At 51.3% G+C, this 14,842-nt stretch overlaps 1 protein-coding gene across 1 annotated transcript in view; it reads left to right on the top strand.

Moving 5' to 3' along the window:
* Positions 1-6,107: 6,107 nt before the first annotated feature.
* Positions 6,108-14,842, top strand: part of AP3D1 (adaptor related protein complex 3 subunit delta 1) — a 44,595-nt gene continuing 35,860 nt past the window's right edge. The window contains exon 1 of the mRNA XM_060145721.1: positions 6,108-6,266. Within this exon, the coding sequence (XP_060001704.1) occupies positions 6,171-6,266 (96 nt within the window). The 5' untranslated portion in view covers positions 6,108-6,170. The remainder of the gene's footprint in view (positions 6,267-14,842) is intronic.

Genomic DNA, 14,842 nt, shown 5'->3' with positions numbered 1-14,842 from the left:
TTCCCTTTGGCAACCACAAGTCTGTTCTCTATGTCTGTGAATCTGTTTTTGTTTCGTAGATAAGTTCATTTGTGTCATATTTTAGATTCCATGTTTAAGTGATATCATATATTTGTTTTTCTCTGACTTACTTCACTTAGTATGATAATCTCTAGTTGTATCTATGTTGCTGCAAATGGCATTATTTCATTCTTTTTTTATGGCTGAGTAATATTCTATTGTATCTATGTACCACATGTTCTTTATCCATTCCTCTGTCGATGGACATTTAGGTTGTTTCCATGTCTTGGCTATTGTGAATAGTGATGCTAGGAATATAGGGGTTCACGTATCTCTTTGGATTAGAGTTTTGTCTGGATATATGCCCAGGAGCGGGATTGCTGGAACATACGGTAACTCTATTTTTAGTTTTTTGAGGAAACTCCATACCGTTTTCCATAGTGTCTGCACCAATTTACATTCAATTGTGGGCTGCTTTTGTATCATCCCACCTAGTCACCCATCCACACCTTTGTTTAGTCAATCATCAAACACACACCACTCAGCCCAGCCGAGCTGTACTGGAAATTACTTTGTCATTTTCTTAAATAACAGCCTTATTGAGATACAGTTCATGTGCAATTCACTCTGTAAAGTGTACAATCCAGTGGTATTTAGTACATTCCCACAGTTGTGCCACAATCATCTCTATCCGGTTCCAGAACATTCCATCACCCCAAAAGAAGCCTGTCCCCATCAGAGTCACCCCCTATCCCCAGCCCCTGGCAACCAGGTATCCACTCTCTCTGTCTGTGGATCTGCCTGTTCTGGACGTTTCCTATCAGTGGAATCACACACTGTGTGTCCTGCGTCTGGCTTCTCTCACTGAGCATCGTGTTCTCAGGGTACATGCACGTTGTAGCGAGTGTTGGGGCTTCACCCCTTTTCGTGGCTGAGTGATGCTCCCGCGTGTGGAGGGACCACATTGTGTGTATCCCTTCACTTGCATCTGACAGGACTGGGATTAGGAGGAGGAGAGGAGGAGATTTGGTCAAGTGCAGGTTCAGATCCTGTCTTCCTGCAAATTTTTTTTTTTTTTTTTTTTTTTTTTTTTTTGCGGAGCACAGGCTCTGGACGCGCAGGCTCGGTGGCCATGGCTCACGGGCCCAGCCGCTCCGCGGCATGTGGGATCTTCCCAGTCCGGGGCACAAACCTGTGTCCCCTGCATCGGCAGGCGGACTCTCAACCACTGCGCCACCAGGGAAGCCCTGTGCATTAATTTTTAATTGTGGTAAAATACACATAAATATAAAATTCACCATCTTAACCATTTTTAAGTGCACAGCTCAGTGGCATTAAGTACCTTTACACCGTTGGGCAACCATCCCCACCATCCATCTCCAGAACTTTCTCATCTTCCCAAACTGAAGCTCTGTCCCCATGAAACACTGACTCTCCACCCCTCCCCCAGCCCCTGGCCCCCACCATTCTACTTTCTGTCTCTGAATATGACTAGGGTTAAAACATACTGCTTCACACATCCTGTAAGACCCTTACAAGCTTCCATTTCCATTTCCACCTCCCATTCTGTATATACTATTGCTTTACTTCAAATATGTTGTAAAATAAATCTCATAGCACATTGCTGTTAGTTTTTCTTTAAAAGGGAATTATCATCTGAAGACAGTAAGAAATAATTATAGGGCTTCTCTGGTGGCACAGTGGTTAAGAATCCGCCTGCCAATGTAGGGGACACGGGTTTGATCCCTGGTCTGGGAAGATCCCACATGCCGCGGGGCAACTAAGCCCATGCACCACAACTACTGAGCCTGTGCTCTAGAGCCCACAAACCACAACTACTGAGCCCGTGCACCACAACTACTGAGCCCGCGTGCCACAACTACTGAGCCTGAGCTCTAGAGCCCACAAGCCACAATTACTGAAGCCCGTGCGCCTACAGCCCATGTTCCAAAATGAGAAGCCACTGCAATGAGAAGCCCGTGCAGGGAAACAAAGAGTAGCCCCCACTCACCGCAGCTAGAGAAAGCCCGCGCAAAGCAATGAAGACCCAACGCAGCCAAAAATAAATAAATAAAAAATAAATTAATTAAAAAAAAACCCTGAATGTAGTAAGGAAGAGACTATTTAAAAAAAAAAGAAAAAGAAATAATTATATTGGGACTTCCCTGATGGTCCAGTGGATAAGGCTCTGCACTCCCAACGCAGGGGGCCTGGGTTCGATCCCTGGTCAGGGAAATAGAAGAGCCTGCATGCTGCAACTAAGACCTGGCATAGCCAAATTAAAAAACAAAAAAATTGCATTAACCACATTTTGTAAATTTCTTGTGTTCTTCATTCCATTGCATAGATCCAAATCTCTGGTAACATTTCCTTCTTTCCAAAGAACTTCCTTTAACATTCCTTTCTTTTTAATTTTCTTTTTCTTTCTTTCTTTCTTTTTTTTTTTTTTGGTGCCAAAACCTAGGAATGAAAACATTTCTTTTATTGTATGTCTACTGGCCACACATTCACTCAGCTTTTATTTATCTGAAAATAGGTATTGCCTGGGACTTCCCTGGCAATCCAGTGGTTAAGACTCGGCGCTTCCACTGCAGGGGGCCTGGGTTCAATCCCTGGTCGGGGAACTAAGATCCCGCATGCTGCGCACGGCTTGTGGGGTCTTAGTTCCCCGACCAGGGATAGAACCCAGGCCCCCTGCAGTGGAAGCTCAGAGTCCTAAGCACCAGACCACCAGGGAATTCCCACTTTATCTCTGATTTCCAACACTTTAATTTATAATGTGCTTGGTTGTGCTTTTCTCTGTGTTTATCTCCTGTGGGATTCATTGAGCTTCTTAGATTGTGGTTTTATAGTTACTATATTTGGAAACTTTGTGGCCATTCATTCTCTGATTTTTTTAAAAATAAATTTATTTATTTATTTATTTTTGGCTGCGTTGGGGCTTCGTTGCTGTGAGTGGGCTTTCTCTAGTTGCGGTGAGCGGGGGCTACTCTTTGTTACTGTGCACGGGCTTCTCATTGCAGTGGCTTCTCATTTTGGAGCATGGGCTGTAGGCATGCGGGCTTCAGTAGTTGTGGCACGTGGGCTCAGTAGTTGTGGCTCACGGGCTCTAGAGTGCAGGCTCAGTAGTTGTGACGCACAGGCTTAGTTGCTCCACGGCACGTGGGATCTGCCTGGACCAGGGCTCGAACCCGTGTCCCCTGCATTGGCAGGTGGATTCTTAACCACTGCACCACCAGGGAAGCCTCATTCTTTGTTTTTTTGTTTGTCCTTCTTCTCTCTCCTTCTTTCTAGGACTCCAGTTATGTATATTAGATTACTTGATATTGTTCTACAGGTCACTGAGGTTCTGTTCATCTTGTAAGCGTTTTTGCTCTCTGTGTGCTTCATTTTAGATAGCTTTTAAGTCTTTAATTTCACTAATCTTTTCTTCCTCAATGTCTAATCTGTTATTAATTCCATGTAATGAATATTTTTCATATGTTGTACTTTTTCAGTCTACAAGTTCCTTGGTTTATTTTTTAAATCTTCCTTTTTCTCTCTTTATTGTGTACATGTTTTCTTTTCAATCTTTGAGTGTATTTGTAGTAGCTATAGTATAATCTTTGCTTATTCTCGTCTCTCTGTTATTTCAGGGTCCATTTCTCTTTTTTTGGTCATGCTGAGCAGTATGTGGGATCTTCGTTCCCCGATCTTCAAACCTGAGCCCCCTGCAGTGGAAGAACAGAGTCTTAACCACTGGACCACCAGGGAAGTCCCCAGGGTCCATTTCTATTCATCCCTTTTGTTCTCTTGTTCATAAGTTACATTTTCTTGCTTCTTCACATGTCTACTAATTTTTTATTGAATTTATTTATCCAGTTTCCAGTTCTTTCTTGTATAGTTGTGTAACTTATGATGTTACTTAATTCTATCACCATAGATTAATTTTGCCTGCAATTGGACATCATGGCAATAGAACCACACTGTGTACACTCTTTTGTGTTCACCATTGTGTCGTGTAATTCATCTATTTTGTTCTGTGTATTAGTAATTTGTTCTTTTTTTCTTATAAATTTTTATTTATTTATTTTTGCCTGCATTGGGTCTTTGTTGCTGTGCACGGGCTTTTTCTTTTTCTTTTTTTTTCGGTTAATAGCAACTTTTACTGTTTCACTGGTGAAGCAGGCTTTTTCTAGTTGCGGCGAGTGGGGGCTACTCTTTGCTGTGGTGTGTGGGCTTCTCATTGCGGTGGCTTCACTTGTTGTGGAGCACGGGCTCCAGGTGCACAGGCTCAGTGGTTGTGGCTTGTAGGCGCTAGAGCACAGGATCAGTAGTTGTGGCGCACGGGCTTAGTTGCTCTGCGGCATGTGGGATCTTCCCAGACCAGGGCTCGAACCCGTGTCCCCTGCATTGGCAGGCAGATTCTTAGCCACTGTGCCACCAGAGAAGTCCCAGTGATTTGTTCTTTTTTGTTGCTGCATAGTATTCCGTTGTTGGATATACCACAGGAGTTATATATCCATTTTATGTCAATGGACATTTGGATCATTTTGAGTTTTGGGCTAATATAAATACGGCTGCTGTGAACATTCTTATCCAAGTCTTTGGTGGATGTATTTATGCATTCTTGTTGGGTACAGTAGTAGAGTTGCTGGGTCAAAGGGCATACATATATTAGCTTTAAAAGATACAGCCAGGGGATTTCCCTGGTAGTCTAGTGGTTAACTCTGTGCTTCCACTACAAAGGCTTCCAGTGTAGCTGTTTAGTTTTACATTCCTACCTGAAATGTAAGACAGGGAAGTTGCAGTTGCTCCACATCCTTGCCACACTTGAAATTGGCAACCTTTCTAATTTTAGCCATTTTTATGGGGGTACAGAAATATTTCAGTGTGGTTTAAATTTACTTTTCCCTCATAACTGAGATACAGCAGTCTATTGGCCATTGCGGAGCACAGGCTCCGGACGCGCCGGCTCAGCGGCCATGGCTCACAGGCCCAGCCGCTCCGTGGCATGTGGGATCCTCCCGGACCCGGGCATGAACCCGTGTCCCCTGCATCGGCAGGCGGACTCTCACTGCGCCACCAGGGAAGCCCTGGATATCTTCTTTTGTGAAATGCATATTCACAATCTTTTGCCATGTTTTAACTGGTTTGTGTTTTTCTTTGCGATTTGTAGGAACTTTTGTTTGGTTCTGCTTTATTTTCTGTTTAACTGTATTGTGGATATAAGTCCTTTGTCAGATATATGTATTGCTAATATCTTACCCCAGTTTGTGGCTTGCTTTTTTACTCTCTTTATGGTGGATCACGGTGGCAGGAACCAAGTGTATCTCATTCACTGGTCAGGCCTGGCACATAGTAGGCTGTCAATAAAGTTCGTTGAATGAAAGACTGTGTTGAAGTCCTAGTTCTGGGCCTCAGTTTTTCCACGTGGCCATGTTAATCCCTGTCCTGTCCATATCACAGGATTTTGTGAGATGTGCAGGAGACTCAGGATCGGTTCGCCCTAGAGTCGGTTTTGGAAGTTCTCTGACACCGTCAGCTTTTAGAATCAGAAAGGGCGGAGCTGGGTCCTTCTGCAGGAACCACCCTGGGAAGCTCCACGTGGGCGCCCCGCCCATAGCAGGCCCCGCCCACAGATGGGCCCGCCCACACCTGTCACTTAACTGAGGGGCGGGCCAGGGAGGGAGCGCTTAGGGGGCGTGGTTACAACCGGAACGAGGAAGTAGGTGGAGTTCCGGAGGTCACTGACCTATGAGAGGGAAGAGCCCTGAGCTGGAGGGGTCGCGGCCGAGCGGCCCGGAGGCCGGTGTCTGCGTTTCCATTGGGCTGTCTGGCGTTGTCAGGGAAACGCGGCGTCTAGGGGTGAAGGGGCGGGGTTTATAGGGAGGCGGGGCCTATGGGGGCGGGCCGCCCGGTCCGGGTTACCGCCGTCAGCTGACCGGCCGCCATTTTGTCCGCCATTTGCAAGCGGCGCGGAGCCGGAGGGGAGGGGAGCGCGGCCTGCTGAGCGGGTCCGCTGCCGCCGCCGCCGCCCCGCCGACCGCCGCCGAACTGGCCTGGGAGACCGCCCCGCCGCGGCGGCTGGCAGCGCAGCGCTCCGCGGGCGGCAGACGCGGCCCCCCGGGCCCCCTCAGGGCGCCTGGCCGCGGGCCTCCCGGGGTTCGGGCCCGACGGCAGCAGCCGCGATGGCCCTCAAGATGGTCAAGGGCAGCATCGACCGCATGTTCGACAAGAATCTGCAGGATCTGGTGCGCGGCATCCGCAACCACAAGGAGGACGAGGTGAGCCCGGCGCGCTGGCCCGGGCCCGGATCCGGACCCGGACCCTCGCGCCGACGCAGTCCGACCCCGGCCCTGCCCCTGATTCCTGCCCCCAGCCCGCCCCCGAGGCCCCGCTCCCGGCTCGAGCCCCGGCTGCCCGCGGCCTGGGCCTCCGCACGCCCGCTCCGTCTCCGAGCCTTAGTTTACTGCCCGGCGTTGGGGGCCCGCCTCCTCCCCGAGGGTGGCCCGGAAGAGACTTCACAGCCCACCCCCGCCCCCCCAGTGGTGGATCTCCAATCTTGAGTGTGGTTCTCGGTCTCCTGTTCAAAAGGGAGGGCCCCCGGCCCCGCCCCAGGCCTTGGACTCCTGGTTGGGGGACTCTCCTCTCCGCGGGGGAACCCCTGGTGGGATAAACGCACGTCCAGGCCTTGCCTCGTGGGCCCATGTCCCCCGGAAGGTGGGGCCGCGCCTCTTACGGGGTGGGGGAGGTGGGGCAGCGGATGTCTTCGGCCGAAATGAGGAAGCCGCTCAGGGGTCCTGGAATAGGGAAGCCGACTTAAACTAGACACCCGAAAGTCGGAGGGAAAAGGTTTTCCAGAAGTAATGTAATCGTGGGCACCATTTTCTTCCCTCCCGCCACCCCCCAACCTGTGACCTAGATTTAGGAGGATCGGGGACAGTTAGTGACCACCAGACCTCTGATTTCCATGAATGGACGCCCAAGCCTGCACTTACACAATGGGGTGTTGGAGAAGGTCCCCTTTTCCTGGCTGGAGAGTGAGGCTGCCCGATGGAGAGCAACTGTTAGACATTGTGCAGGTCCCACTACCAGATTACACCCCGCCGGCCCTCACAGTGGCTCCCGGGAAGCCCAGCAGTACCCGGAGGAAGGTGCAGAGAAGTTAAGGAATTTGCTGGGAGGCACCAAGGGCCCTGGGCTCTGTCCTTCAGCTGAGAGCCTGAGTTCCTTGCCTCTTTGTTGCACTTTCTCAGAATGGGTGTGACTTCGCTGAAATGTAATTAGGTTGTTTTGGTTCATTTCTGTCACTCCTTCTCTTCTCTGGCTACACTTGGGTTTTAAATCACATTGGAAGCTCTGGCCAGCTGCGTTGGTTACAAGTGTAGGGAACTCTTGGTCTGATTTTCAGTTTCTCTTTGAGTTGAAAGAGTACTGGTTGGCCTGCATTTTGTTTTATTTTATTTCAATTTTTTAAATATTTATTTAATTTCTTTCTTTTTGGCTGCGTTGGGTCTTCGTTGCTGCGCGCGGGCTTTCTCTAGTTGCGCCGAGCGGGGGCTACTCTTCGTTGCGGTGCACGGGCTTCTCATTGCGGTGGCTTCTCTTGTTGCCGAGCACGGGCTCTAGGCGCGCAGGCTTCAGTAGTTGTGGCACGCGGGCTCAGTAGTTGTGGCTCATGGGCTTAGTTGCTCCGCGGCATGTGGGATCTTCCTGGACTAGGGATGGAGCCTGTGTCCCCTGCATTGGCAGGCGGATTCTTAACCACTGAGCCACCAGGGAAGCCCTGGACTGCATTTTAGATACTAAGCATGGTTAAGTGAATTTGGAAGGTGTTTGCACCCTTAGATTTCCTTTTCTGTGCCAGTTGGCCTCCTGATTTTCCCGTCTTGGTTAGTGGATGTTACCGAGCAGTCTGTTCCAGGATTCCGAGGAGGGGCCGAGGGGTCTTTCCAGTAGAGAGATGCACAATGCAGTTAGGGGGGTCTGCTTTTTACGGCGTGTGCCAGTCATCACTGGTAGTACCCTGGGCTGTGCTCTATTCATTTGGGATTGATGGCGCTGTCCCCACAGGCTCGGAGCCTACTAAATGGGGTTTTGGTGGTGGAGGTGCTGGTGCTGGGAGTCCTCAAGGCAAGGTTCCACGCGAATATTGCCCTTAGCCTGTTGGCGATTCCCACAGACGTGGCGTCGGGATGTGGAGGTTTCCTCATCAGAAGAGTTGTGATCTGGAGGGTCATTACTGGTTCCAGATGTTCTGGAGCACAGCAGGTGGCTGTGGGGTGACTCTTCTAGCTCCAAGATGACTTCTTCCCTTCTACCCCGCCCCGCCCCACACATTCCAGGGAAGACTTTTGGCAGCAGTATAGTTTCCCCTCAAAGTAACAGATTTCTTTTTTAAGGATTTACTTATTTATTTTTTATTTATTTATTTAATTTATTTTTGGCTGCGTCGGGTCTTAGTTGCAGTGTGCGGGATTTTCGTTGTGGTGCATGGGCTTCTCTCTAGTTGTGGCGCGTGGGCTCTGTAGTTGTGGTGCGCAGGTTCCAGAGTGCGTGGGCTCTGTAGTTTGTGGCACGGGGGCTCTAGTTGAGGCGTGTGGGCCTAGTTGCCCTGCGGCATGTGAGATCTTAGTTCCTCGGCCAGGGATTGAACCCGTGTTCCCTGCATTGTAAGGCAGATTCTTTACCACTGGACCACCAGGGAAGTCCCCAAAGTAATAGATTTTAGCTTAAAACTTCCGTGCGGCACCACAGAAGTGAGGGTTATCGGTGACTTTAAAAGCCATGTGGAAAGGCAGCGTGGTTTAGTGTTTGACTTTGGGAGACCCACATCCTGGTTCTTGGGTCTCTTTGGGTGACCTGGGGAGAGCCCCCTGATGTTTTGAAGTGGGGGTGACAGCCACCTCTCCGCCTTGCTGAGCGCCTGTGAGGGTGCAGCAAGTGACAGAATGCAGGCTTCTGTGAGCCCCCAAAAGAAGAAACTAGGAAATCCGGATCACTGGTGGAGTAACTTGTTTTTTGAAACTTTTGTTTCAGTTTATGATACTAAGTGTATGTATGCCTGTGAGTTGGGTTACCATGGAAAATATATGTTTTCCAATGAGTCAAAGAAGTTTGAGAAACAGTTGGCTAATTCACCTGTTTCTTGGATGCTTGAGTTTGTTTCAGTCCCTAAGATACAGTACAGGTAATGTTGGCAGGTAGGTGGAAATTCACTTGCGAATGTCCTTGCTTCCAAAACTTGGGTATGACTAGGAAAAAACAAATGACTTTTTAACGTTTCATTCTTACGAGTACTTTTCATGTTTTGGGGAAGGGTTTTTCTTTCAGTCTTTTAAACTATACCCGTAACTTTTTGTAACGAGCTTAGCGTTTATTAAGTCAAAAGGTAACATTCTTCTCCCCAGAAATCAATTTGAGAATTTTTTCTGTGTGTAGAAATTGAGGGAGGTTCTGTCTGTTAAGATTCTGTCCTGGTCTTGCCTGTTAGCCTTCCTGAGTGCTGTCCACGCACGCCAAGTGCTCCTGAGGGCTTCGCCCTCACGAGTGTGGATTCCACGTGGGGCACTGCAGTCTATGTACCCTGCCCCCCAGTGGCGTTGAGGTGGGTTCCATGTTTTCTGTTTGGTGCCACAGCTTATTCCATCAGGCGACGCTCAGCAGTATCAGCCAGGGTTTGGGTGGTGTCTGAGCGTTTTCTCTTGGGTCTAAAAATTTCCGACCCACTTAACTGAAGTTTCTGAACTTTATTTTTAATTTATTTATTTGCTTTTTAAATATTTATTTGGTTGCACTGGGTCTTAGTTGCAGCACACAGGCTTCTTAGTTGTGGCATGTGAACTCTTAGTTGCGGCACGCGTGTGGGATCTGACCAGGGATTGAACCCAGGCCCCCTGCATTGGGAGCACAGAGTCCTATCCACTGCACCACCAGGGAAGTCCCCTGAACTTTGTTTTTATTTATTTGTTTTAAAATTTTTAAAATTTTGTTTTTTTTTTTGTTTGCGTTGGGTCTTCGTCGCGGTGCACGGGCTCAGTGGTTACGGCGCATGGGCTTAGTTGCCCCGTGGCATGTCGGATTTTAGTTCCCCGACCAAGGATCGAACCTGCATCCCCTGCGTTGGAAGGCGAATTCTCAACCACTGGACCACCAGGGAAGTCCCGAAGTTTCTGAACTTTAAAAAATTCAGTTTTAACTGTGTGTGGTCGGCTCTGTGTATCTACAGGTTCTGTATTTGCCAATTGTGGATTGGAAGTATTTTTTTTTAAATTCCAGAAAGTTTCGGGTCTTCCCCGGTGGTCCAGTGGTTAGGACTCCATGCTCCCAACGCAGGGGGCCTGGGTTCGATCCCTGGTCAGGGAACTAGGATCCCGCACGAAGCAACGAAGATCCCACGTGTTGCAACGAACACCTGGCACAGCCAAATAAATAAATAAGTAAATATTTTTTTAAAAGCATACATCATATATGTGCTGTTACATACATTAAACACATTTAAAAAATATTTCCAAAAAAAAATTTCCAGAAAGTTTCAAAAAACACGACTTGAATTTGCTGAACGCAGGCAACCATTTACACGGCACTTGCAGTGTATCAGGTATTGTAAGTCATCTAGAGATGATTTAAAGTGTACCGGAGGCTGTGTGCACGTTGTATGCAAGTCTGCGCCATTTTATACAAGGGACTTGAGTGTCTGAGGATTTCGGTGTCTTCGGGGGTCCTGGAACCAATCCCCCACAGATACCAAGGGGTGACTGTAGAGAGATATTTTGAAATTGGGTATAATCTGGGATTAAGATGGAACTGTGTGAAGTGCTGATATTCTAGTGCTTCTGACCTCAAAAATGGCAATTTCCTGGGGTTCATCCTTGTGCCGAGTTGTGTGGGGCTCCTCGGGCTGTGAGGTGTGTGTGGGGCTGGCCCTCGCTCCGAGGACAGTGACGAAAGCACGTGTTATGTCTGGCACGGCTAAGCACTTGGTGCTTTTAAGCTATTTCTGTAAGATTCCTTTTAACAGCTTCTGAGGAGAGTGAAGATAGGACGTTTAGTAAATGGGTTGTTACCCTAAGTCAGGGTCTCTCCCCCTCGGCACTGCCCACATCAGGGCTGGGTCATTCCTCTGAGGGGGGCTGGCCTGGGCGCTCTGGGGTGTAGAGCAGCATCTCTGGCCCCGCCCATCTGATACCAGGCCATGCCCAGTCTTGACAACCACAGTTTCCCCAGACGTGGCCCAGTGTCCCCTGGGGGTTGGGATTGCCCAGACGAGAACCCCTGACCCAAATTGATAAAGGAAAATTTCCCAGAATTCCCTAATGCTGGCCCTTCATCCAGGCGTCCCTTGTCCCCTGTGTTGTCATTGTGTTGTTGGACGCTGTGCTATTGTGAGATAAGATGGCCTTTGTCCCTGCTCCTGTCGCAGAGCTCCTGGAGCTTTTGTCGTTTCCTAAGCAACAGAGGTACTAGGGGCATCCTTGTTGGGTTATTCGGTCGCTGCCCCCGGTTCCTGACACTGAGCTGCTGAATCCCTTGGGGTTTCCTGGGTGATAGGAGTGTCTTTTGTTCTAATGAGATGATCCGGGGTGGGCTCCTGGGTGGGACAGGTCACCAGAAAGACCAGGCCGTGGTTTGAAGCTTCATACCCGCTCACCCGCCAATCCTTCGGAGAGGGGAGAGGGGCTGCAGGTGGAGTTAATGATGGATCATGCCTGCGTGATGAAGCCTCCATAAAAATCTAAAGTATGAGGCTCAGGGAGGTTCTCGGTTGGTGAAAGCATCCATGTGCCAGGATGGTGGCGCCCCCCAGTGCCACGAGGACAGAAGCTCTGCCTCCTGACCCTCTGAACCCCACCCTCTCTGCCTCTTCGTCCAGCTGTTCATCTGTATCCTTTGTCGTGCCTCTCACACCGTGTGATAAACTGGAAAACACGAACGAGTAAGTGCTTCCCTGCGGAGAAGCGGGTCATGGGAACTCTGGTTTACAGCTGGCGGGTGTGTGAGGTGGGGACAGACCTGTGACGGAGCCCTCAGCCTGTGGGGTCTGCGCTGATGCCGAGCAGAGAGGGTCAGATCCGAACTGAGTTTTGGGACACCCAGCTGGTGTCAGGGAGTCGGTCATTGTGCGGGACGCCCGCGCTGGATGTCAGAGTGAAGGGAAACGGGGAGGTTTCCTAGACAGCCCACAGGGTGAGTCTCCTAGATTTGTGTGTTTTTTTCAAACTCTTGTTAGTTGTGAAGTATATAATGCACATTCGTACAGCTTAAGTATCATATGATAATTATCCTAAGTTCTCTGAGGGTAATTTCCTTGCCTTGCTTATAGTTTTGTCTCTTAAATGTCCCTGAACGTCTCGCTTACTTCTGCTTGCAGGCTGGTGTCAGTGGCCGCCTCTGTCGCTCGCTGCTGCGGGGAAGGGCCACGGTGGCTTGTTCGCTTTGGACGCCGGCAGGGGTCTGCTGTGGTTGATTTATCCTTCAGAACATCCTTCGGACTGTTGCCAGACCTCTGGGTTGTTTCCCGCCTGGGGCATTTGATGAAGCGCCCTGCGTGGGAGGGCAGTCACTGCAGCAGCATGGGCAGGAGCAGCCTTGGCCTCCAGGGCAGCGTCGCGACCACTAGAAGCGCTCCTGTGGCTCCCGTTCCCAGCAGCAGCCGCCGGGGCCTCGCCTGCCTTTACTCTTTCCTCGGCTTAGTGCCATCTGCAGCCTTCGTGACGCCGTCTGCCTGACCCTCCCAGCCTTTGCGCTGGGAGTCTGGGCGCTGGTGCCCGACAAGACCAGAATGGAGGATTTGTGGCGGCACTCTGGGGAGGCCAAGCTTCGGGAGAAAGTGAGGGGGGCGCGCCCGTCCTGCCTGTGCCCACCGAGGACCCGGGCACAGCTGGGGGTCCCGGGACTCGGCCACGGATCGGCCGCAGGGTTGCAGTCAAGCCTCAAGCTTCCCAGCCTTCGACCCCCAGCCCGTCCCCGCAGCAGAGCTCCCAGCATAAGGCTCTCAGCTCTCCCTGACTTGGAGGAGTTATTCACAGGGCACACAGTCCGTGCCCTGGGCGCAGTGGGTGGCCAGGCTGTGGGCGGTGGCAGTTGTGAGGACCAAGTCTGTAGTGGGCTGTGTCTGTGCGGGTCACCAGCCCTCGGGAATTCCATTTGCATAACAATTCCAGGAGGTTGAAAAGCAGGAGGGGGGAATTCCTTGCGGTGCAGTGGTTAGGACTCCGCGTTTTCACTGCTGAGGGCGTGGGTTCAATCCCTGTTCAGGGAACTAAGATCCCACAAGCTGTGCGCGGTGTGGCCAAAAGTATTAAACAAACAAAAAAAAAAACAAGGAAGGAATGGTGACCTAAGTAGGCTCGATGCTGGGGTGCCCCCTTGGCACCGTGGACTCTGGGGCCTGCTCATCCCCTGGGGGGTGGCCGTCCTGGGCGCTGGGGTGTGGAGCAGCCGCCCTGGCCCCACGCACTGCCTGCCAGACCCTCCAATCTGAGGACCAAGGAAGTCCCAGGTGTGGCCCGGTGTCCCCTGGGGGCACGGCCGCAGAGCTGAGAGCCTTTGCGCTGGGAGCTCTGCTGGGGGGACGGGGTGGGATTCGAAGGTCGGGAAGCCTGAGACTTGGCTGCGGCCCCATGGCCGAGTCCCGGCCCCCCCGGCTGTGCCCGGGTCCGCAGTGGGCACAGGCAGGACGGGCGTGCCTCCCTCGCTGTCTCCCAAAGCTCGGCCTCCCCAGAGTGCCGCCACAAATCCTCTGATCTGGTCTTGTCGACCCCAGCGCTTACTTGGGTGCGGAGGCTCAGGGTGAGTCCTGGCGCCACCGTTGCCGTCCACTGCCGGGGGACCCCGGCGCTGAGGGTCTCTTCCTCCTCCACTTGAATGACTCGGGCCCTGGAGGCCACTGCTGGGCCGGGTCTCCGGGCCGCTGTCGCCCTGCAGGGAGGAGGGTCGCCGCTCTGGTGTAGACTAGTGCTGTGAGCATTTGCAGAACCAGAGGCACAGGCCCGTCGGGTCACGTGTCGCTGAATAACGTCTTTCCATTCTGGTGGCACCGAAGTGGTTTTTCTCTTGTGGCTTTATTGAGACAGTATGGTTTATATAGCTTAGCATCCACCTGCTTGAAGTGTGAAATTCTGTGAAGGTTTTAGTGTATTTACAAAAACGCGCAGCCATCAGCACGATCTACCTTTACATTTCTGTCACCCCACCAGAGATGCCGTGCCCACTCTACGGTCCCCATTTCCCCTCCCCCGGCCCCCACCCATCTGCTTCTGTCTCTGCCGAGGTGGGGCTCCAGTCCGAGCCGAGGGCGACTAGGTGACGAGAAGGGCCATGATTGGCCGTCAGGAGCTGCTTGACGTGCCTGCGTGGGGTGCCGGGGGCTGAGCGCGGGGACGAGGGGCTCGTGGGGTGGATGGGGTGGATGGGGTGGCAGTGGTCCGGATGGGCTGTCTGGCCTCTGTCCGTTGAACTCCTCAGCGCCGTGCCCTGGCTGTGTTTGTTGCTGGGATGGTGAAGGGTCCTGACCCCAGGTGGGCCTCAGCTCGGACTTCTACAGGAGGCCTGACTCTTCCGGCTGCAGAGGCGTCGGCGCCCATGCCCAGCCAGGTGAGCACAGGACAGTGCCCTCCTTGTGGGTCCTGCTTGCATCTCGTCAGGAGAAGTTCTCTCGTCTCGACGCTGACTCGCCTACGTTTCTGGGTTAAAATGTTAATATTTTCTTGTGGAAGCAATGGTTGTAGATGGCAGCTGGGTTGTTCTTGGCAAGGTGGATGGAATAACGGGGAGAGCCCTCCCTGGTCGTGTATCATAACGACTTCTGAAATGTTTCTGGTCTGACACTGGCATGCCCTGGAAATGCTGCTGTCCTTAC

Source organism: Lagenorhynchus albirostris, chromosome 3 (assembly GCF_949774975.1).
Source record: "Lagenorhynchus albirostris chromosome 3, mLagAlb1.1, whole genome shotgun sequence".
Lineage (NCBI taxonomy): Eukaryota > Metazoa > Chordata > Mammalia > Artiodactyla > Delphinidae > Lagenorhynchus > Lagenorhynchus albirostris.
This window is presented reverse-complemented; position numbering and strand designations above follow the sequence as displayed.